This window comes from Solanum verrucosum, unplaced genomic scaffold (assembly GCF_900185275.1).
Source record: "Solanum verrucosum unplaced genomic scaffold, falcon-dt-bn FXZP01000028.1, whole genome shotgun sequence".
Taxonomy (NCBI): Eukaryota; Viridiplantae; Streptophyta; class Magnoliopsida; order Solanales; family Solanaceae; genus Solanum; species Solanum verrucosum.
This window is the reverse complement of record NW_026020183.1, coordinates 321190-346122: the sequence shown is the minus strand read 5'-3', so window position 1 is coordinate 346122 and position 24933 is coordinate 321190. Positions and strand designations below refer to the sequence as shown.

The following is a 24933-nucleotide window of genomic DNA, read 5'->3' as shown; positions in this document are numbered from 1 at the left end:
TTCCAAGAAGCAAGAAGAGTTGAAGAATTGGTGAGTCCTCATAGTTTCAAGGACAAACCCATTATGTTCCCTTTATGTTTTAGACATTTGTATGGGCTGCGTCCCAAGACTTTTATTTAAGAGTTTAATAGATGGTTTGAGACAAAGTTTAGAAAATGACTTCCGTTTGCTTTATAAAAGAATATTTTCGATTGTATGGATAAAGTTTTTAAATTTTCATGTTTTTCTATTATCTTATGTAATGACTATGCTAAGGTCTTGTATGAGACCCCTTCGTGGTCAAGTTCGCCATGTTACGTCTAGGGGTACCCCTGTATAATGACCCTAAAAATGAAATAGGAAGAACTAGAGCCTCACATGTGTATTGAAGTTAGTAACTTGATTTAAATAATGTAAATAGGCTTTTTGAGTTTAGTTCAAAGAGATTTGGTAAGTCTATGTGGGCAAGGGGCGTTTTCGTAAATATTAATTTTTAGTTAAATTAAGAAATAGGTATATTTTATATTATTTCTAAATATCAATATAAGGTATTAAAACACTTAAAAAGGGTATTTTTTTTTTGTAATTCATTCTTCAAAAATCAAAATCCCTCTTTCAAAAAGGTTCTCTGTAGAACCCCATGGAAGCTTAAGGTGAAAGATGGAGCTAGGGTTGATGGTGGCTACTGATTTCTTCTTCAATTTCGTTTGGTTCTTGATGATTAAGGTATGTGGATCCTTTATCCTTGATTCCTCTTCCAGTCAAGGAGCCAAATCAAAGTGTTTTTGAAAGTTCTTCAAAAATTCAATAAAGTCCTAATTTCGATTCTAGCATGAGTTCTTGCATTAAATGATTTTTAATGATGATTTATGTTATTATTGATATTTATTGATGGTTTTAAGAAAGAAAAGTCCATGAACCCATGTCTTTCCAAGTTTCCTAAATTTGGCTTATGAAGTGGGTTGAATGTTTATGATTGAATGATGATGGAATAATGCTTAGGTTGAGTTGTGTAGTTGATTGCTATTATTAGCTATGTTTATCTATTGAGAATTGTTGAAGAATTGAGGAATGGTGATTGTGGCTTTGGAAAAGGGTATGTTGTCCTAACTTTATTGTTAATGTAGAATTGATATAGAATTATGATAGATTGATGTGTGATCCACTTATGGTGGAGGTGTTTACTTATTGAATGTATTATGATTATGGCCTTGAAGGCATTATATGAGGAATTGAAGTGTTAACATGATAGCATATATGTGAATTTGATGTAAAGGATTTGAATGAGAATCTAATGAAGCAAAGGTAATCATGTTGTGAATATAAATGTGTTCATGTGATCCCAAGGTGAGCTTGAATAAAGTATTATTGTATTGTGATTAAAAGTATGTTCTCTCTTAACACTTATGAATGAAGATGATGGAATGTGAAGTGCCTTATATGGTTGAATGTCATCTCTTGACTTGGTAGACTTAGGTGCTCTTCTTGATAAATGAAAAACTATGTTGAATATAAATCGATAGGCTATGGCATTCCTTTCATATGAAGTGCCGAAATATGTTTCTGAGCTGGGTAGTGTTTGGTATTTTATGCATATCTTGTTCTCTAGAACTTCATTTACAATGAATAAATATGATTTGGAAAGCTAACTCGTATACCTACAACTCTTATGTTTATGTAAAACTCTAATTTAGCTGTTATGGACACAAAATATGGGACGCAACATACGGCAAGTTCTACCCAGATTTCGGAAATTGAAATCCTGTATGATCAGCTGTAGTGATTTGAATATATCTTTTTGTACAAAATATATTTTGTGGTGATTCTTGTTTATTTGCAACCTTTAGAGATGTACCTACATCTTTCATGAAGGTTATAAAGTTTAGTTTTGCTGTTTTCGTTTTCAAATCTAGCTTGCAACTTGAGGTACCAGGCTGGACAAATTCACTGTTTTGGGAGCATAGTTGTATTTGTACATGTTAGGCTTACTTGTGATGATGATCCTATTTTACGTCAACATTACTGAGCTAATAGAAGTTAAAGAAGTTATTTAATTATATTTTAAGGTTGTATATACTCGTGAACAAGCTGAGGACCTTAAAACGGTTGTTGGTCTACGGTCTGAACTCGCAAAGTTGTGTTGGACTGCTTCTTTGCTAAAGCACTAAGATTTGTGTATAAACTTGTACTTGCACTCTTTTAACTGCTGAAATACTTGAAAGTTGATCTTGGTACCTTGGTTACCTCTTGTCACTTTGCATTGTCGTGCTGGTAGCCTTTAAGGCGTTAAAGACGCTTGTGTAACTCGCCCACTTGTACAGACTGTTTGATCACCTAGCACTCTTGTTGGGACCTTGTCCTTCTTGTGGCTGTGACTTTGTCACTCTTGGCATGCCTCTTGATTCGAATCATTTGCCATCTTGACTCTGGATTTTTAGTCCGTCTTATGAATGGAAGTTGTCCATTTTAAGTACGAATTAGAAAGCCATTTTTAATATGGTTCTTGGTTCTCTTGATTATTGGGCTTTGACCCTTCTTGATATAAGGCGTCGACCCTTTTTGATACTTGTTTGTGCTTGGTGTCACGATATGATGTATATACTGGGCGAGCCTTATTATTGAATCTTTTGGAAATTGGTGCTATGCGCATTCTTGACACTTGGATCTTTAAATGTAGAACTTGATGCCCTTAATGTGAACTCTAGTTACTTGGTAGGTTCTACATCGTGTAGGTAGTAGTATGGGATGCTATTTACACATGGCACGAGTTGCCTTTGAAGGTGCCAAAATGAGTTCCCTAAGTCTATATGACTAAAGTGTGAAGTCCCCTAAATGCATGAATGTGCCCTAAATGACTTTAAAGAAGAATGTTGACTTATTCTCTAAATGATTTGTTGAATGAATAGCTTATATTAATGAAGTGAGTTACATAGTATGTTACCTTGAAGCATGATGGTTCTTGTCTATAGTAGCATTGAGGAACACTTAGGTGTGTATGAAGAGGTTGTATGGGCGGCCACTTCATGTCTCACTCAAGTGTGTCTTAGGATAACTTTAGATAAGGGTCCTTGGATGATGAAATGAGTTACGTGGTGAAAATGTTGAGTACGTCTATAATGTGGTTAATGTCTTATATGTTGGTTATGTTCTATAATTTGTCAATGTTCGTGAAGTTTTACTAAAATGGCATAAGGCATGACTTTCAACCAAATGTCCTTTTTAGCATGTTTTTGCATGGTTTCCATACTTAGTACTTAATTGTGCTAACCCCTTTCTTTCCCTTGTGACTAAAGTGTAGGGATTTGGAGATGCTGATATTCCATGGTTGATGGATAAGTTTCTAAGGTGTTTTGAAGATGAAGACTTGGTGAGTCCTCACAGATTCGAGGACAATAACCAACATGTTCCTTTATGTCTTGTAATTTCGTTATAGTTTGAGTGGGCTTAGTCCCAATGTTGTATTCAAGTATTAGATGGTTTTGAGACATCTTGGATAAAGTCTAGAAAGTCTTCCGCTTGCTATTTAATGAAAGTATCTTCGTGTGTGAAGAAAAGTTTAAATTCTTCTCTATTTTTTTTAAGTATCGTATGCAATGAATGATCCACGAGGCTTGTATTTGACCTCTTCGATGTCGAATACGCCGGTTACGACTAGCGGGTGCTCTCGGGTCGTGACAAACTTAGTAATTAGAGCACAAGGTTTAGAATGTTTCTAGGATTGTCTCAAACCACATCTAGTAGAGTCTTGTTCATAAATGTGAAGCGCGCCACATTTATGAATAGGAACATATTGGATGTTTAGGAAATCTCATTTATTCATTCTCTAAGTCGTGCTATAGAGTTTAGATCTAGTAGGTCTTTCTCCTAACCTTTGCCCTATGGTTTTTCAAGTTATGGCTAATACTAGGGCTAATGCTAAGAGGGATGAGGAAGACAATGGAGAACAAGAGGTTCCTCTTCAAGTTACAAACCAAGCTCTTCCTCAAGCTCCAAATGACCCTCTAATTGAGAATATCACTCTTGCGGAGTTTAGGGCTTCTATGCAATTGTTGGCTTAAGCCTTAACGGCGCAAGCCAATAGAGAGGTGCTGGCTCCGGCAAACCCAACAAGGGAGATGGGTGCTTTTAGGGTAAGGGAGTTTTTGAGGATGAATCCTCCGGAGTTTAGTGGCTCCAAGGTGGAAGAGGATCCAAATCGGTTCATAGAAGATGTTTATAAGACACTTGCTATCATGGGGGTGACTTCGAAAGTCGAGCTAGCCGCTTATCAATTAAAAGATGTTGCCCAAATATGGTATGAGCAATGGAAAGATGTTAGGATGGTAGGAACAGGCCCAATAGAGTGGGAAGTGTTCAAACTAGCTTTTCTTGATAGGTTCTTTCGTTAGGAGTTGGGGGAGGCTAAGATGGAAGAGTTCATCAATCTTAAGCAAGGTAAGATGAGTGTCAAGGAGTATGCCTTGAAATTTATTCTTTTGTCTAAGTATGCTCCATCCATAATGTCAAATTCGAGGGATAAGATGAATAGGTTTTTGTCGGGTGTGTTCAACATGGTAGCCAAAGAATGTCGTACGGTAATGCTTGTTGATAATATAGATATGTCACGCCTCATGATTCATGCCGAACAAATGGAAGAAGAAAAACTCAAGGAAGAGAAAGCTAGGGAGGTCTAGGATGGATGGTGATAAGTCCTTTCATGATGGGTCTGATGAACATGGTCGCTCTAGAAATCAACAAAAAAATTTTGGACAAGGCTTTTCTAATGCTCCTAAGCATAAGGATGAGAGGGTGTCTACCCCTAGGCCACGAGGGATAATTAATGAGTCTGTATGGCCCACTTGTGCTAGGTCTGGTAAGAATCATGAGGGTAGGTGTTTGGCCGATAAAGAGGGTTGTTTTAGTTGTGGTGAGAGTGGCCACATGAAGAAAGATTGCCCAAAGGCACAGGCTACAAGAAGAGAGGGTAAGCAAGTTGCCACTAGTAGTGAGGATGTGGAGCCTCAAAAGAAGAATAGGTTTTATGCTCTCCAATCTAGAGAAGATCAAGAGTGATCTCCTCATGTCCCTTCCGGTATGTGTTTTTTTTTATGCTTTAGTAAATATCCGGATTTCTTATTTTTTGTGACTTGTTATGTTGGACTTGAAGTTGTCTCTAGTATGAATGATGTTTAGAAGAGCTTGTGTAGGCTTACTCCCAAGGGGGAGATAGTGTGCCTATTTAATAAAGTCATTATGTGATTATGTGTTTCCATGATTTCCTTATATGCATGTTCATGAAAATGCTTAGGTCTTGTTAGAAATGGCTTATATGCATTGTTTCGACATGTTGTAGTGCATTGAATAGAGTTGCATATAGACTTCATGAGATGATTATAAGAGCATACCTAAGTTTAGATTTGAAAGATTCCTCCTTGAATAAATGACTTTTGTGAGTAAATTGCATTTTTGGCTCCATGAATGTGTGGTGAGCATGTTTTAGCTAGGAGATGTTAGTTCCTCCTTGAAAATGAGTTGATATGAAAATTTCATGCATTTTGGGTTGGTAGAAGTAGTTCATACTCTCTTGTGTTGCATTGAATGTATTTATCTTGGAATTGAACTTTTATTCCTTGGTTGTATGCATTTAGATGTAGTGCATTCATGATAGGTTGTTAGCTTAGAGTTGTGACTTTAACAAGTGTTTAGAATCGTCATTCAAGGACGAATGATCCCAAGGGGAAGATATTGTAACACCCTCGAAACTAGTAAGTTGAACTAGTGAGTTCTAGAGCCTTTCGTAAGAGGTTGGAGTGTGGTATGAGGATTAAAAGTTGTAAAAATGATTCATGTACTTAAAATTAGGGGTTTAAGGGATAGGACGTCAAAGTACGATCCCCAAGGACCACCCAAAGGGTCCTTGAGGAGGACCCTTGGATCAGCCCAAAAGCTGTAAAAAAATAGCATGGTCCACAAATGGCAGCCACGAACCATGGGTGGACCCACGCCCCGTAGGTGGGGGTCGTGGGTCGAGGCCTGGACTCCCCTGATCTCCCTAGTTCCAGTAAGGAACCACGAAGTGACCAAACCGCCCGTCAACCCACCCACGGTCCGTGGGTGGGGGTTCCGTAGGTCTCTTCAGTTTTCTGCTTTTAGTTTTTAAGTTGGGACTTAGGGAGTTAATTAGTAATTAATTAGGGGTTAAGGGAGGTCGGTTAGTTAGTTATTTAGCCACATATAATACCTAATAAGACCTTAAACTAATTCATTAACTCATTCATCTAAAGAACCCACTTCTTTAAGTTGAATTCAACATTGAAGCAAGCTTTATTTAGGGCTTTGAGGTGCGGTATGTTTAGCTTATTCACCTATGGGTTCTTCCACCCATAGAGTCCCTTAGGTTTCCCTTAATTTGTGAAGAAGAACCCCAATCTAAGCTAGGGTTACTTCAAATGTGTGGGTTTTAGATGAGTATGATTCCAATTGGTTGGATAATACTTAATTATGATTAATCTAGTGTTGATTGATGATATTATGAAGAATTTATGTGAATTCCATAATTAACCCTAGAAATCAAGTATGTGGGTTTATGTCTTGTGAAGTGAAATTGATGATTCTTGATATATTCTCTAGAATTGTTATCATGTATAGAACTTATTCAAGTATTAGAATATGAAAGAATGAATTGGTACTAGGTTTATGAATATATGATAGATCATGAATTGTAATGATTGAATTGGGGACATTATGATGAAGTATGCTTCTGATTCAATGGAAAGGAAAGCAAGTGTGTGATGCGACGTGAAAAAAAGGAACATCTCTATGGCAGTTCGAAGAAGAGATTCAAGCTTACCAAGATTTTGTCTCATTGAGGATGATGAACTCATCTGGTTGGGGGAAGTATGTTACACCCTCAGCTTAATAGTTCTAGCGGCTATGGCTTGGCTAATGATTTACATGATTAAACTAGTTGAGGCCCAATGACTTCCGTCAAGGTTAAGTTCAAATAAATAAAGACCTTAGAAATGGTATGGCTAAGTCATGCAAGGCAAGTCATGGTGAAGAAATGATAAGGACGAGAAAAGCTAAGGTATGTGAGGTAAGGCATGACGTGGGCTGGACAGGCTAAGGCAAGTGCTGGGCAAGGGCGACGACTAAGGAGATTGGACTCCAATGGCAAGCTAGGTGAGGCAGGACCAGCATACATGGCTTGCACGTGGGCGGGCACGAGATTAGGCAGATGAAGGTGATTTTAGCGCCAAGGCTGAAGGTTGCTTATGTGTGCCTCGCACATGCATGGGAAGCTGGGCAAATTTGGCAATTTATAGCCGTTGGAGACTTTTCAGCATTGTAGATAAGACTCGTTGTTTGAATTTTGAATTTGGCTTATCAGTTGGGCTTGTCAACTGAATTTGTCGGCATGTGTCTGGCATGTGACTGAGTGTTGTGGCCTATTTAAGGGCACATGCAGACTAGTCTTAGGCAAAATATCTTTTGGTCAAATTTTGTAAGGCCAAACTATTTGTACGCTTTTTTGTGGCACGAGTTTTATACAAAGTTGGGACTTGTTCCTGTAACGGGCTTATATGTTCTACTTCCGTATGCTTATCTAGAGTTAATCTAGAACGTGAGTGAAAAAGAAAAGTGTGTTGAGTCTAAGTGTCTTAGACTTCCTAAGTGGGTTAGATCGACTTGAGTTGACCCCTTTACAGATAGATATATAGATTGATAGATGTTATCAAATATTTTTCACAGTTTGCTTCTTAACCTTTCACATTCTTTATTCAGAAAAGTTTAAATATTTCAATTACTACTTTTCTATTTTTTGTTAATGGTTAATACATGAAAAGGTTGGAGAATCTCAATTATTAAACTACTGGTACTTGTAACCTTAATTGATTCTCCTATATAATTACTTGTAATTTTTTTTATTTCTTATATTTTCCCCAGCTGGTGCCCTCCAAAATAACAAACGTGTGACTTGGTTTGTTCATAATTCTTTAGTTTTTTTTTTTTTCAAAAATAATGTATTTCAATTTTTAAAATACGATTCAAAATTTTTTGAAAAACTCAATGGGATATTTTTATGATATACTAGTTCTAAAATTATCAAGTAGCGCATATTTGAGAATATGAGGGGCTAAAATCTTTCACATGATAAATTTATTATGGCATATTTAGGGGTGTTTACACACAATGACATGGAAGAACAAGAAAAACTAGTTGCTACTGGCTAAAGAATGAATAATAGGCTGTCAAATTGAGTATCTTATACTTTTCATACACATGTACCAAACAATAGAGAAAGTGATAATTGATTAATCTATGAAAATCATTCAATATTGGGAAGCCAATTATATCACAGAAAAAAGATATTATAATTGAAAATGTAAGAGTAAGAACTTTTCAATCTTTCAAGTTCTTAATATATGTGACAATACCAAATTTCTAATATTCGGAGATTAAAAAATGATCATTCATAATCTTAACGAGGTCATGATTACTGTGCGAAGCGCGGGTAAGTTATCCAGTACTACTATAACAAAGATGAAATTAAAATAAAAAATAGGGATAATTTCAGAGACCTCCCTCCAGGTTTCGCTCTATAACACTCACCTTCCCTGTAGTTTACTATATTACATCTATCTCCCTTATTTTCATTTTCTTGTAACCATTCTTTAAACCTTTTTAAAATAAATACAAATTAATTTAGATTTGACAATTTTACCGTTCTATATATTAATTTCTTCATATTAATAAATATTATATAAAAAAGATAACTCATTTAACAAATACTTTAAAAATAAATCAGCACAGATAAATTTTCTTAAGAATTAAAAGTCCTCTTCTATTCAAACTTTCAATTTATCAGTCTTGTTCAATTTTTCTCCATTCTTCTTCGCAAGAGTCAGCCATCTTCCCTGCAAAAGCAAGCAAATTAGGTATTCTTCTTCAAATCTCATATCATTGCTAATGCAGACTAAGTATTCTTATTTTATGGATTTTGATTCTACATCACATATAAAATACTCCTTTTGTCTACTGGATAATTATGTTTTTCACCCTAAGTATTTAGTTTAGATCTTATGATTTGATGTGATATAAAAATCGAGTATAGTTAATATTTGGTGGAAATGGTGGGTCAGCTTGAATGAAGACTTTGATCTGTGTTTGATAAAAAAAAACACGCGTGTATATATATATTATTTGTTAAATGAGTTTTTTTTTTTATATATTTATTAATATGAAGAAATTAATATATAGAAGGGTAAAAATGTCAAATCTAAATTAATTTATATTTATTTTAAATAGGTTTAAAGAATGGTTACAAGAAAATGAAAATAAGGGAGGTAAATGTAATATCGTAAACCATAGGAGAGGTGAGTGTTATAGAGCGAAACCTGGAAATGCAGTTTCGAAGAATGGTTTCTTATTTCATTTACTTCATCACTTATTCACCCTAAAATTTTAGTTCTACTTTATTCGTATGAAAGGTCTATGCTTAAAAAGAAGTAAAGAATTTCTATTTTGTATATAGGAAAAGATGGAAGAACAAATTGAAAATTTATATTGTCATCTCCATAATTGACACTATGTAGTGTCTTCATCATTAAAATAAGAAACTATTTAATCTATAGAATTTAATTTGAAAAATTTGTATACAACCTGAAAAAAATTGATATAAGATATTTAGTTAGTTTATATAGAATTTTTAAAGAAAATTTTTATATAGAATCTAATTTTTGTATAAAGTGGATATTTGAAAGAAAAAAACTTATAACTGCGTGAAGCGCAAACAAATTCACTAATTATAATTCTAATTCTAATGTTCCATAAATTTTGCTTTCTGAAATTAACTATGGATTTATTAGCTTCTTTCTGCTATCATGGCATATTAAATACAACTATAATTGGATAAGGAATTGGCGAAAATTCATACATGTCAAAAACACACCTACTACAAAAGATCAAAATTTTAAGGTTTTCCATAAATTATAACATCAAGTTTTTCTGTTACACCATCTCAATCAAATAAATATCATGAATAAAATAATAATAATAATAATTAAAAAAAATAATAATAAAAAAAAAAAATATATATATATATATATATATATATTCCATAAATTATAACATCAAGTTTTTCAGTTACACCATCTCAATCAAATAAATATCATGAATAAAATAATAATAATAAATAAAAATATATATATATATATATATATATATGCAAATTTAAAAATATATATCATAAGTGAAATAGTTACGTAAAATAATGTGAAAAGATAATCTCACTCATTGTATTTTTATTAAATTAAATTCCACGACCACGTCCTACAATTCAAATAAACACTGCTACAAATTTTATAGATACTCTAGGACATTACCTAGAATTTATCTAGATATCCCTTTATTCATACCAAAGGAAAAAAGACATTCAAAGACAATACTAAACATAGTAGTGTTGATGGGAAAAGGTACAAAGACGAAACTTCCAATAGAGATAGCTATATAGATAGATAGATAGCTTATTGATATTGTTCAGGGTAACACGGTACATGAATGATATGTTGAACCATCGAAGGGGTTTGTCTTCTTCCAACACCACTGACAGAGGGTAAAACCGCCGCAATCAGAGTTTGTGGTGCAACTATCGTCACAACTTCCCAAAGTACTTGTGGGAAATAATAGTTTTTCTTTTCAGCAATGTTGCTTCTAACGGCATGTCTCGAAGAGCAGGGCGGGAGCCAGCCTTCTGTTAGGGGTTCATCCGAATCCTCTTCGGCGGAAAATTTTACTATTTGTACTTGGTTAAAATTATTTTTTATGCTTATATAATAGATGTCAAACCCCCTTCGATTAGTTCGTGTGTTTAGTTCTTCAGATATTGAACCCCCTTATTAAAAATTCTAGCTCCGCCACTGTCAGTGTAGAAATTTGAGAATGAATATAAAATTGTTGGGCCGTGCTGGCACGGCCAACACTCACTATATGATCTTTTTTGGTTATCCTATAGATTATAGACTATAAAGTCAATTAGGATGACTTTACATTCAATCGATTTTTCATTGCTAATTAAATCATAAATCAACTCGTGATGGAATTTTTTTCAAATCTGTCTTTACAAAGTCCAAGAAGAAATTTATACTATATGATCTTTTTTGGTTATCCTATAGATTATAGAGTATGCTAGAATCACTAAATGCAAGATGCCATAGATCTCTTATAATTGCATCACATTAACAAGTACGCTTAAGTAATGTAAATATTATTTACACTCCTCCTTCCCCTATATATAGACGCACATATCATTTGGCGAATTAAACTATATGAACTACCACTAATTTTTAACAATTCCATTCCTAAAATGAGTGAGAAAAAATCATCACCAATTGTGAATAATGAAGAAATAGAGAGAATATAGAGCAACTGTCCAAAACTGATTATTTTTTGAATAACTTTCAACTTTATCAGTGGGAAGGTTTTTGGTCCAATCTTACCATTTTAAAGGCAGCCATGGTCTTCAAGGCAACCTTCAAATCAGAACCTAATGATGTTCTCTTGGCATCTTCCATAAAAACAGGTTTTTATTAATCAATTGGTTTGAGTTTGATTAATGAATTCATCAACTATTTTATGTTCTTGTGGAAAAATATATGTGTTTCATATTTAAGGTTGTGTATTTGGTATGAAGGAAAATGTGTCCCTAATTTTCTCTGATGTTAAATATTATCACAATAGCATTTATATATATGTGTTCGGGGATAGGGGCGGTGGAAATGGTGGTTGGGGAGGAAGTTTTGAAGGTGGGGGAGGAAGTCGTGTGTGCGTGGGGGGGGGGGGGTGGAATATTTGAGTGTTGGCAGGAGACGATTGGCGTGGGATTCTCATTATGGAACTTACTTTCCTATTTTCGTTACGGAAGTCATTTTTTTTAATCATCAAAACCTAACCGACACACTCTTAGAATGTGGTCTTTCCTTATAATTTTTTTTGTTGCGTGTATATATTTAAAAATTAGAATGCCTTATATTTTCGTCAAGTCCAATTTGTAACTTTTTACACGTCAATGATCAACGGAAACAAAATATAAACTTATAAAAAAACCTATATATTTTCATTCTAATGTCCGATATTTGTCTTACAGGTTCAACATGGCTCAAGGCCATATGTGTATCCATCATGCAAGCAGAGGCGAAAAAATATATTTTAAATATAAATTTGATCAATTTGACTTTTAGTTCGTATATGAACCATTAAATTTTAAAAATTATAGGTTCAAAATGTATAATACTACTAGTTTTAAATTTTAATATACACATTTGATTTAATTATATAAAAAATTTACAATGTTAAATTTTTTAGGAATTTTCAATGTAACACACTTGAAAATTTTGAAAGATTAAAGGAAAAAAACAAAAGCAAAATTAGCTGAAACGTCAAAAGTGTAACCGATAACCACTTGGAAAGGTGTTACTCACAGAGACAAGATAGATATAAGATTTAAATTTATATCCTCACTTAGAGAGGTGCACCCAATCATCATCACATTAATATATGATATACTTTGAACATGGGTTCACACATCTATATTTAAATATTTTTAAAAAAATATAACACTACTATACATGATCTAGAGAGGGGAGCATGGGTTCACGTGAACCCACGGCACCCCCTCTAGATATGCCTCTGCATGCAAGGTAATAAAGAGGAAGAAGAAGACATTTTAGTTGAGGATAATCCTCATTTTCATGTTCCAACAATAGAGGGCATGGATTATTATTCAAAACCTCCAACTCATGATCTATACACCATGCCCTCTCTAAGATTATTTCACACTCATTTACCTTATAGAGTTTTGCCAGACTCAATAAAAAATTCGGATAATTACAAGATTATATACATAACAAGAAATCCTAAAGATACCTTAATTTCTATGTGGCATTTCTTCAACTATAACAGTAAGCATTTAGAGGATTTGATATTTCCTTTAAAAGAACTTGTGGAGTACTTTTGCAATGGGGTTCATCCGTATGGACCATTTTTTGAACATGTTCTTCAATATTGAGAAGAAAGTAAAAAAAGGCCTCAAAAAATATTATTCTTGAAGTATGAAGACTTGAAGATAGACCCTAAGAAAGAGGTGGCAAAAATTGCCTTGTTTCTTGGAAAGCCTTTTGGTAATGAAGAGGATTTGGAGATAGTTTTGAAGAAGTGTAGCTTGGAGAGGCTTAAGAATTTGGAGGTTAATAAGAGTGGATCAATCGCCTCTTATATCCACAATAGTGCATTTTTCAGAAAAGGAGTTGTTGGGGATCGGAAGAATCACATGACACCTGAAATGGAAGAGCAACTTGACAAGATTACCATGTTGAAGCTTCAAGGGAGTGGCCTTGAACTTTGATACTTATAAACAAGAAGTATTGAAAACACACCTGCACTACTTGACATGAATTATTAGTTTCATTCTTGAATTATTGACGGTCTTAAAAACATCTATCTATTTGGATAACTCAACTTAAATACACCTTGATCTGCCACATAGCATAACAAGTGGTCTCAAACTCTTGTACGAGCGTGAGACTCTTAATAAAAAGCCGACAGAAGTGTTGAAAACACCCCTAAATTCTTGGTGTTTTTCACCCATGTGATAAGATGAGAGGTGTATTTAAGTTCAGTTAGTCAAATAGATGGGTATAAAGTTGTTAATAATTCAGAGACGAAACTAATAATTCAGGTCGTCAAATTTATGAGTGCTTCAGTACTTCTCTCTATTGTAACTACTACTTTAATAAGCTTTTCTATTACTTCATCCTGATGAGTAATAAGTTAGGGTTGTTAAAAAATAATAAAATTTAAATGTTTAAGCGTCTATCTTACATGTCTTTTTGTATCTCTTTTATGAAGTATGAGTCTAGAAATATCTCTTAATTGTTGACACATATAAAAGTTTGTCTTTTGTAATGTTGTTATGATGCATAAAGTTTTAATATATTATGGAGTGACCTCGTGGATGGATGAAAGAAGGGAAGTTACAAAACAGGGCAGTGTAAGCTCGCGAAGTAGACATGTGGGGATATTAATATTTGAAAAAATAGGTACCTCATCGGTCCTAATAGTATTATATAGTTAATATATTCGATAACACTAGTAATAAATAGTTAATATATTCCATAACACCAGTAATATTTGTTTTTATCAAAATTTAACAAACATCCAAAAGTGTTTTTTCACTCCAAGTTACTCAAAAATTTAGAAGCATTTCGAATTTGTATTCATGCTTCAGACAAGACTTCAATTTTCAAATGACAAAAGTATAAACAAATATATTAAATTGATTTTATCAATTGACTAACATATAGTTTTTCTTTTGGTTTCCCATCCGGTGTCCAGAGCACACATTTGAGCTCCGATTAAATTCAGACCGCGCACTGCTGGGCCCATTTGGGGGTGGCGCTCCCAACAGAATTTTCTCCATACCCAGTGCTCGAACCCGAGACCTCTGGTTAAGGGTGAAACACTTCCACCAGTGCACCACAACCCATGTTGGTGACTAACATATAGTTGATATAACAAAAGTATTAAATTATTGAGAGAATAGTTTTTCCACTTTGTTTGAAAACTCTATTGTGAATGTGTTACACAATCCGTTTCAGTCGTTATGAGTAGATCAATGGTAAAAGAATTTGGGCAAGAAACTTTTGTGGATAGTAACTTAAAAATTTAATGCTAGGCTAGGCTAACCTTAGACAGAATCTGGGCTAAGTGGGGTGTTGGTCATATGAGGATGGGTGGGGTGTAATGTCTAGGCTTCGTTGATATTTTCTTGTAGCCAAGAAATTAAGGAACCTATAGTGCTTTACATAATTGAATTCAGGTAAGTAGAAATCTCAGAATTGATCTTGGCATCGAAAGGGATAGATCGGGACGTCAAGGAAAGTATGTGTGTTGTGAAAAAGGCACTTTTCAGAAATTTCCGAAGCAGCAATACTACTTTCGCATAGTCACTACCGTGAGAGGCTCCCACCATAGTGAGCGTGTGCAGGTTCTATAGCGGGGTAAGTTCCGCTATAACGGATTTGGAATTAAAGGAATTAATCTAATATAATCAAATGAGAGACATATGTACAGTCCTACACAAAATTGACATCCTTTTACCGAAAATGTTTAGCAAAAAATTAAGTCTAAAAAAGTTGGCACTACGTAGCTAAATTTTTCATCTTTGTATTTAAAAAATAATAATCTCTCTAATACTAAGAATTTAGCTATCCAATCCTTCGGGGTGGCCCAGTGGTTTGGGCTTGAGACTTTCATGTTGGAGGTCTCAAGTTCGAAACCCCTTGCCAGCGAAAGCAAGGGGTTTGACTTATGGGGCGAGTTTGTTGCACTGGGATTGCCTAGTATGAGTTACCTCTCCTATGAGTGAGAGTTTTACTTTGTACGAACACAAGGGATAGTGGCTTCGGGTTTCTCTTGTCATGAAAAAAAAAGAAAGAAATTTAGCTATCCATGTTTTTATTTATAGTAAGTATATTGGTTAAACTATTTTAAAAGAAATTTCTTATTTCACGTTGGATATCCCTAAAATTAGAAATTCGATTATTTTGTTTCCCTTATTGCATTTACCGGATATCCCTTATTTTAGAGATTCAATTATTTCATTTCAACCCTTTTTTGTTGAAGTAACTATTAGTTAAAATACTTTATTTTTGCAGCAAAATTGATTAAAGTTTTTCAAACCTATTTTTCAAACTTAAGATACCACATTGAAGTTTATAATTAGAAAAAAATTCACATCTAATAAGTTGACCATTTGAAATTAGAAATTCACATGGAAACACTAAGTTTACTTGTACGCCAATGTCCCTAGTCGTCTAATTAAATTATGCATAGTCTTTTTTTATATATAGAAAAGTATTTTAATATATAAGTGCGTAATTATTAGTACTAAATAAAAATTATTTGGAAACACTAATGTTACTTGTACGCCAAAGCCCCAAATCATCCAAGTTATAAAATATATTTTTTTCTTTTTATTTTATCTTTTGAATTGTTTACTTGAATACTTAATTTACTGATCATTGACCTTCATAGTTATCCTAAAATGAAAATACTAAGTATTTTTTTTGTCTCAATTTATATAACATATTCTTTTGTGTTGATCAGTTAAAAAAAATGACACATTTATATTTAAGAGTAGCAATTTAACATTAAAATACTCAGTTAACACTTATTGAGATGATTTATAGTCACATATAAACCTCTATGACAACTTATTTTAGAGCATAAGTTTCAAAAGTCTTTGTTTCTTTCTTACATTTGTGCCTAATTAATTACATCATATAAATCGAAACGGAGGAAATATAAAATTATTTTAAAACTAACTAAAAAAGTGAACAGTTGACATATATTTTAGGACATAAGAAGTTTATTCTACTAGTTGAGAAAATCAAATACTACCTCCGTTCCTATTTATATATCACCATTTTTATTTCACGGGCATTAAAAATTAAGTAAGTTTATTATTTTACCCTTATTTAATTATTTTTAAGTCACCTCTTTTCAATCAATGAATATGAATTAATTTATTTTGTTTAATTAATTTGACCAATGAACATGAGTTATTCACTTAGTTTTTCTATGTTGGTCAAATGTATATATTTTCAAGGATAATAGCTCATAAGGATAAAATAGAAATAATATTGTAATTTATGCATTGATATTATGAAATGACAAGTATTATGGACCAACTATTTATAGTAAAAATGACATATAAAAAGAAACGGAAGGAGTATTATTTAATTATTGCAAACATTAATTGCTCCATTTATCAAGATATGTACGCATATAGTGAGCATTGATCCACTATATAAATATTCCAGTAAATAATCCACTCATATTTTTTTATTTACAATACAATATAATATAAATTAGTTTATATTATCATTAAGTGGTACATATTGCAATTTTATGCCTATAAATAAAGGATAATTTCTGTTTCTGAATTCCATCCAAGTTTAGCTATTTCTACAATACATCTATAGCAAATAATTTTCCAATGAAGTTGCAGGCCCTTACCATTTTCTTGGTAAAGTAGCATTTTTATTTATATACTAGTTTTATCTTATCATTTTACAACTTATTTAAGTTTGGTCCTTTTCTAGGTTATCATTTGATTTTGAAAATATTATCATACTTAGGAAGTAGTATATTTCACTAAATTATTAAAATTTGCTTATTTTGAAGAGGAAAAAGAATGTGACTTGAGGGTAACAATTTGTAGCATTTTGTGATTAACCAAGATTTTTTAAGTGTTTTTTGGGACGAAATACTTTTTTTTAGCTTTTAAAAAATAACTTTTATTACTTGATCAATCCTTGTTTGTCTTCGAGAAATTAGAAGCAAACAAAGCGAGAACTCATTTTGTTAGGTTCGTGAAGCGCCCTTTTGATGTAAATGCATGTCATAGTAATGAGTAATGACTATGTTCTACCCCTCCCCCTAATGATACTAGCAGGCGTGCAGTCATGTCACTCTTATGTACCGATGCATATTTATTAGTATTAATTAATATAAGTACCTTGTTTTAACCAAAAAAGAAATAATCTCAACTCAGTAAAAAACTTGATGAACTTTTTAGAAGTTTGGTCGGACAATCTATATATTGTATGCTCATATGTTACTCTTTGACAAATTAAATTCCAATATCTTTGAAGGGTAACTTCCTTGAACTTTCATATTTTGTTGAGCTAAATTTATATAGACACGAAATCAAATTTAAATTTAATATATGAATTTTTATAACAATTTCAAGTTAATATATATATAATAATAACTGACTTCATTTTCAAATATATATATGTAGCTTGCTTTTGTATTAGCAAGTACTTATGCAGCGATACCTTCGGAGGTTTATTGGAAAATAAAATTGCCCAACACTCAAATCCCCAAAGTCATCAAAGATTTCCTTCCTCAATCAGGTATACAAAATAATTTATTGTGTGTTTATATTTTAAGGATAGTATTACGGGCATACCTCAAACTATGAGAATTCTCATGATTTTCAACAATTTATTGTGATTGTGATTTTACAGACGGCGTTGTTCCTGAGCTTAAACAAGAAAACACTAAAAAGAAAGTGTACTATGGTTTAGGTGGATATATTCCGATTAGCTGGCATCATGCTGCTAATTCAGAGTTTCAACGTTTCGTGCTGAAAAACCCCAGCACGAATCATGCTACTAACGAGAATTTGATCAAACAAGTAACTGAAGGAAGTAGTTTCAAGACTGATCTTAAAGTAAATTATGATACTTTGAAACAATACTTCTTTTTAGAGAAGGACTTGGAGAACGGGAAAGTTATCGAGTTTCCCTCTCTCCTAAATAAAAACGAAGCACCATTTTTACCTAGACATTTTGTTGAATCAATTCCCTTCTCGATGGAGAAATTCCCAGAGATCCTCAACCATTTCTCAATCGATAGTAAATCAAAGGATGCTCAAACGATTAAAAAAACAATCGAACTTTGTGAAGAGTCAGAAGTGAAACATAAAGAGAAGAAAACTTGTGTGACTTCTTTGGAGTCTATGGTAGATTTCGGGTTATCTGTACTTGGGACAAACAATATCCTCGCGATTACTTCAGAGGTACAAGGGGAAACTCAAGCATCCCAACGATACACAATTGAACAAGTTCAACAAATATCTGATGGGGATAACATGGTTTGCCACAAGCTTAACTACGCGTATGCACTACATTATTGTCATGTTGGAGGAAGTACAAGAACATATATCGTTTCTATGGTCGGTGTTGATGGAACAAAAGTGAAAGCAGTATCAGTGTGCCACAAAGATACATCTTTTTGGAACGCACACGCGATCCCTTTTGTAGTTCTCAACGTTAAGCCTGGAACTATGCCAATTTGTCATTTTCTTCAAGATGATCAAATAGTCTTTGTACCTATCTAAATAGGCTACTTGGAGTTATGAAATAAGCGTTCAGACGCCATCCTAAATCGTCCTCTAAGAGTAGTTGTTTACCTTTTCTGTGTTTCATGGGTAATGTATCTTTATCTTTATGAATAAATGGAAATGATCCTTTGCTTCATGTTATTTTTTGTATGATCCCCAATGATATCATTGATAGTTATTTGTTGCTAAACTTACTAATTAATAATGAAAGATATGTCACAATTAATTTATATTTCACAACCATAAAATGACATTGCCAACCTACCAATAATATAAACTAATATTATGTACTACTAACCTTCCATTGTCAACAAATTTTTAGATACAAAAGTCATTATAATACCAGTCAATTGTAACTGGCTTTTCATTCCTTTAATTTTGTTGGAAATTAATAAAAGCAATTAAAGCTCTCCAACTCACTTGGCAGAGTTGTAGAAGGATAAAGTACTAAGCCACCAATGAAGTCCACAACTCACTTCTTGAAGTAACCATAGGTCATATGTAGCAGCATTCTATTGGAACCACATCAAACTTGAGTGAAATCAGTCCTATCCTGTTTATAAGGACATGATTGGCTCTATTTTCCCAACATAGAGTGAACTCATTGACTTTTATCCTCTGTCATGACCCAACTCACCGGGCACCTATTCTAACATCCTAGACAGGAGTATCCTTACCATCCAAACCAGATTAAACAAGTGGAAGAATAAACTAACTACTACAAAGCTCATAAACCTTGAGAAGAACAAAACTTTAAATAAACTCTTTTTACAAAATACTATGAAACAACTCTCAAGGAACTAGTCTAATCAGATACAAGAGCTACTAAGGAAGTACATTCTATATAAGAAAATAGGACACAACTCCCACCGTAAGGAAAGGAAACATGGAAGCTGTCAGAGATCATCGTCGTTTGCACCTATGTGTAACGTCACTAACCCTACTTCAGACTATGCCAAGTGGCATAGCAAGAGCAATATCAGTACAAACAACACGTACTGGTAGGCATCATCGGTTGACCCTACCGCATAATATAATGTGGATAATCAAAAAGTCATGCAATATGAAGGTTACACCACCCCACTTCTCTATTCCCTTAATTACTTTCACCCTTCCTAGGTAACCAGTACCACAAATATGCCACTCCATGGCTCCCTATGCCTACATGTTATGCAACCATAATGCCTAAACCCTATCCTAACTCTTCTATTACCTTGAGATTCCTGAATACGTACGAGAGCACTCTTAATTTGATTAACCAACCTACTATCCTAACCCTTTTTGGAACAATACATGAAACTAGAGCCTTAGGCCAACTTATCCATCTTGACTATTGGACAACCATAACAGTCCCAACACTTAACCATACACCAGACAACCACCACTTCAATGAACCTATAACATCATGATAATTAGAAACCCAACTTAGAAACAACTAAAGGATTGAGTCCCATTAACTCAATCCAGTAATTAAAGAATTAGTCACAAGTATAACGTAATTCGAACTCCCATTCCTCACCTTGGATTTATATGCACTACCCACAATGCCATGAACATATGTCAGTCACATATAACAACAATCACGAGTACATAGACTCTTTGTCATAATAACACATGGATCAACAATGCCTAGCTACACTTCTCACATGATTACGATGTAAAAATCTAAACATAAACACGTAAAATCTCTAATAGGTATTTTTAGGTGGAAGGATAATAAGAAAATAACCTGCAAAGATTTTGCGTTACTTTCCACTAAAACCGAGGCTGCAAAGACTGTACATGTGCTCTAAAACTGCTGAATCTATGAGATGGCATTTATTGGGGGGGGGGGGGTGGTAACCAAGATGGATTGATGAGGCATCCTAGGGATTCTCAGGCTTGGAAAACGTTTTACTTGTTTCATCCTGAATTTGTTGCAGATCCTCGAAATGTATGACTAGGTCTAGCTAGTGACGGGTTTAATCCCTTTGGAGCAATGTCAACAACCAATAGTATTTGGGAATGCATGAAGCTTTCTGTGATTTTATTGCTCATACCTTTTAGACCAAAATGTCTTTGGCAAGTAGAAACTTCCTCTTACTTTCTTGTTTTGCCCTCACATACTTGATTGTGCAAAGTTGTTCTTTCCTTGATACACAATAAATGATGCTAGCTAGTGCTTATTTACATACAGCAAAGTCTATGTTAATCCACTGAAATGTGATACTACTTGTTTGTATTCCAAAGTTTCCCTTATTTTGATACTACAATGTGGGATTAGGATCTAGATCATAAAGAGGGTTTTAAATAAGAAGAGGTTATAATGTTTTAGCGGTTAATTGTCAAGATGAAGTGATCAAATGCAAATGAACCGTAACATGGTACATCTATGGGTTGTGTACTTGTGTGTGTTACCCATTCAACTATATCATTTTTTAAAAATTTTAAAGATATCATTTCTCACTCCTAATCTAACTTTCCCAATTTCAGAAGATTCAAAATTTTCTTTTATGCTCCGTATCAAGTTAAAATCAAGCAAACAAATTGAGATATCAATTTATCTGAAAACTGAAACAAAGACGAGTTTGGAAGAGAGATCATGACGAAAAATAGAAACAACAATACCGATCATGACAGATAAGGAATGACCTAAGTACATGCAACAATTGATCTGAAGTTCCTCCAAAATGACAATTAAATCGTTGGCATAACCTTCAAAGGAATTAAGAGTATCGATCAAAATCGAAGTAATCAGAATTTGTCGGTTTAACACCTATGTTATCGTAAAGTACATCACGATATTCATCGACGAGGTAAAGGACAAGTTGTTTTCAGACCGATTGATTGGTGCCGAACCCATGACCGAGTATGATGGTGAAGAAATTGAGGTATTTGTATAAACTAATTTGTATATTTTTTGCGAATATTTTTTCATGACATTTAATTTAAATTTTTGTATATATGTAATATTGAGAATGGAAATTATAAGCCATCTTTGTTTGCTATTTTAAATACGAAGAAAAATGGTTTTAAGAAAGATGTATTTTTGAGAACTTTAAAGAATGTCAAAATGCCCAATGGATATGCAAGCAACATTTCAAGATGTATCAATTTGAAACAAAGAAAGATCTTTGGAATGAAGAGTCATGATTTTCACATTATCATGCAACACTTGTTACCAAATGCAATACGTAAAGTTCTGCCTGATAAGGTGACTGTCGTGCTAATGGAGTTGAGTTCGTTCTTTCGACAACTACGTGCCAAAAACTTAAGTCTCTTAGATCTTGACAAGTTGCAGTCTCGATATGTTCACACTATTAACCACTTAAAAATATTATTTCCTCCCAAATTCTTTATAATCATGGTTCATTTGACTTGTCATCTAGTCGCTGAAGTAAAACTTGGAGGTCCAATGCTGCATCGGTGGATGTATTTTGTAGAAGGGTAATTAAAATTTCTTATTTTTTTTTATTGTAAGCTATTATTTAAGTCAAAGAAATTGTATCCATTTAGTAGTTATTCATAATTCATCTTTTGATTAGGGAAATTCAACTAAGATAATGAATGATGATCTCTCTGCCTCGCGAAGATACTGGACGGTGCCATCCATGATTTTAACAAGTTTCTGCCAATGTATAGGCCAAGACCTTCCCTTGATATATGTTCTGACTGTATAGGCCAATACCTTCCCTTAATTTCACCTAATGATGCACTTGGTATAGTACTCGGTCCCAAACACCCGGGTCGTGTTCGAGGGTTATTAGGCTTGGGTGTTGTTCCAACTATGACATTCAAACAGAAATCTAGGAGATTCAAACATGTTGATGTGAGTTCATCTAGCTCTAGCAGTCCACCTCCAAAGTGGTAGCAAGATGTGACAAGTATGAAATCACAGTTAAATGCACTACTTAGCTTATATCAAAAGAACATAGGGAATATCCTTGAAGAGTTTGCTCACTTATTTCCACCTCCTCCACAGTTATGACCATAATAAATATCTATGTTTTATATGTATTCTTTCTTAAGAACATATCTAAGAGTCTAACTCTTTCTTTACGTACTCTTTAAGTTCTGTATGGGCTATCATTATGTTTATTTTGTCGTTGGTGCTAGAAATTCATTTATATTTTCTAGTGTGATAAATAGACTTCCCTGGTGAAGTAGTGGATAAATTTAAAATTTCCTTCAAATCAATGATAATTAGCTTTTTTGTGATTTTATTGCTCTTATACCTTTTAGACCAAAATGTCTTAAGCAAGTAGAAACCTCCTCTTCCTTTCTTGTTTTGCCTTCACATACTTGGTAGTGCAAAGTAGTTCTTGCCTTGATACACAATAAATGATGCTAGCTAGTGTTTATTAGCATACAACAAAGTCTATGTTAATCCACTGAAATGTGATACTACTTGTTTGTATTGCAAAGTTTCCCTTATTTTGATACTATAATGTGGGATTAGGATCTAGATAAAGTGGTTTTTTAAATAAGAAGAGGTTATAATGTTTTTGTAACGACCTGTTCCCGTCGTTATGGAAAATCCATTAGGAAGAGATTTGGGGCCAGAAAAACTTTTTGTAGTATAACTTGGAAAATTGTAGCCTAGTTCAGATTTGGACGAAATCTGAGTCAGACAAGGTCTAGAAAAATTTGGTAATGAATGGGGGATCTATTTAAGAATTTGATCACTTGAGTGGATAGCTAAGACGTTAAGGAGCCCGTATGATTTTACAGAATTGAATTCGGGCAAGTAGAACTTCCGAAATTGATCTTGGCGTGAAAGGGTAGTTTGTGAACGTCAAGGGTTGAAGGTGTGTTGTGAAATGGGGGTTTGGAACTCAAATTCCAAGCTTTTATCTCCGTGCATGCCGCCAAGGTGAGGCCGTTGTGGCGGGTTTAGGTCCGATGTAGCTGGCCAGCCGCGACTTAAGTCGGGGAAAACCCCCAATTTCATTATTTTTCTGCAAACTTCATTTTTAAGAGTTAGGAGACGACCCAGGACGAGTTCCTAATTCCGAAATTGATCTTGGCGTGAAAGGGTAGTTTGTGAACGTCAAGGGTTGAAGGTGTGTTGTGAAATGGGGGCTTGGAACTCAAATTCCAAGCTTTTATCTCTGTGCATGCCGCCAAGGTGAGGCCGTTGTGGCGGGTTTTGGTCCGCTGTAGCTGGTCAGCCGCGACTTAAGTCGGGGAAAACCCCCAATTTCATTATGTTTCTGCAAACTTCATTTTTAAGAGTTAGGAGACGACCCAGGACGAGTTCCTAATAGTTTTTCACGACTTTTGGTGCTAAAGATAAAAATTTTACTCCCCTAATCCGTTTTTCGATCCGTAGAACTTAGATTCATGGGTAATTATCATTGGGGGAGGGTTTTGACCTAAAGTTAATGGTGGGAAAAAGCCCTAGCTGCACATTAGGATCATGGGTTTGGTCTTGCGTTATTGGGTTTGGTATAATTCGGGTAAATTAGACCTTAATTATTGATCTTTGCGTTATATTAATTGTTTGTAGACTTGGAACAAGCGGAAATAATCCGAAAAGGGAAGGCTCAAATGTCTTAGGAGGATTCAAGCTTGGTTTCAAGGTAGGTGATAGTTTGATTTCCTGTTACTGTGATATATGTCGATTGATTGCTAAATTGTATGCATGCGTGTATGTGAATAGGAAAATGTGAATCGAACCTAATTAATGACTATGTGTGAACAATACATGCCAAGAACCTGTTACTTGATTGTATGATTTGAGTATTGTTCATTATGGATGTGATTGTGGTTGTGGTTGTGCTGATTGGATCGGGTGTAACGTTTCGACACATACATTGGATCGGATGTCACGTCCCGACACATATATTGGATCAGGTGTCATGTTCCAACACATGCATTGGATCGGGTGTCAGGTTCCGACACACTAACAGTTTGGATATGGGTTCCATGAGAGAACTATTGTGATTGATATGTTTATGTCTACTTGTCATTGTTAATGGAAGACTGTATGTTGCTCTGAAATGATAACTTAACGGTATGTTGTA

General features: G+C 34.1%; 1 protein-coding gene and 1 pseudogene across 1 annotated transcript; both read left to right on the top strand.

Annotated features, from left to right (window-relative positions):
- The first annotated feature begins 11323 nt into the window (after window positions 1-11323).
- LOC125829274 (cytosolic sulfotransferase 5-like) lies at window positions 11324-13360 on the top strand (annotated as a pseudogene).
- Window positions 13361-16945: 3585 nt separating this feature from the next.
- LOC125829250 (BURP domain protein RD22-like) lies at window positions 16946-18925 on the top strand. The gene is made up of 3 exons (XM_049508503.1): window positions 16946-17044; window positions 17822-17936; window positions 18051-18925. The coding sequence occupies exons 1-3, from the start codon at window positions 17015-17017 to the stop codon at window positions 18923-18925; spliced, it is 1020 nt and encodes a 339-aa protein (XP_049364460.1). The 5' UTR covers window positions 16946-17014.
- Window positions 18926-24933: the final 6008 nt, after the last annotated feature.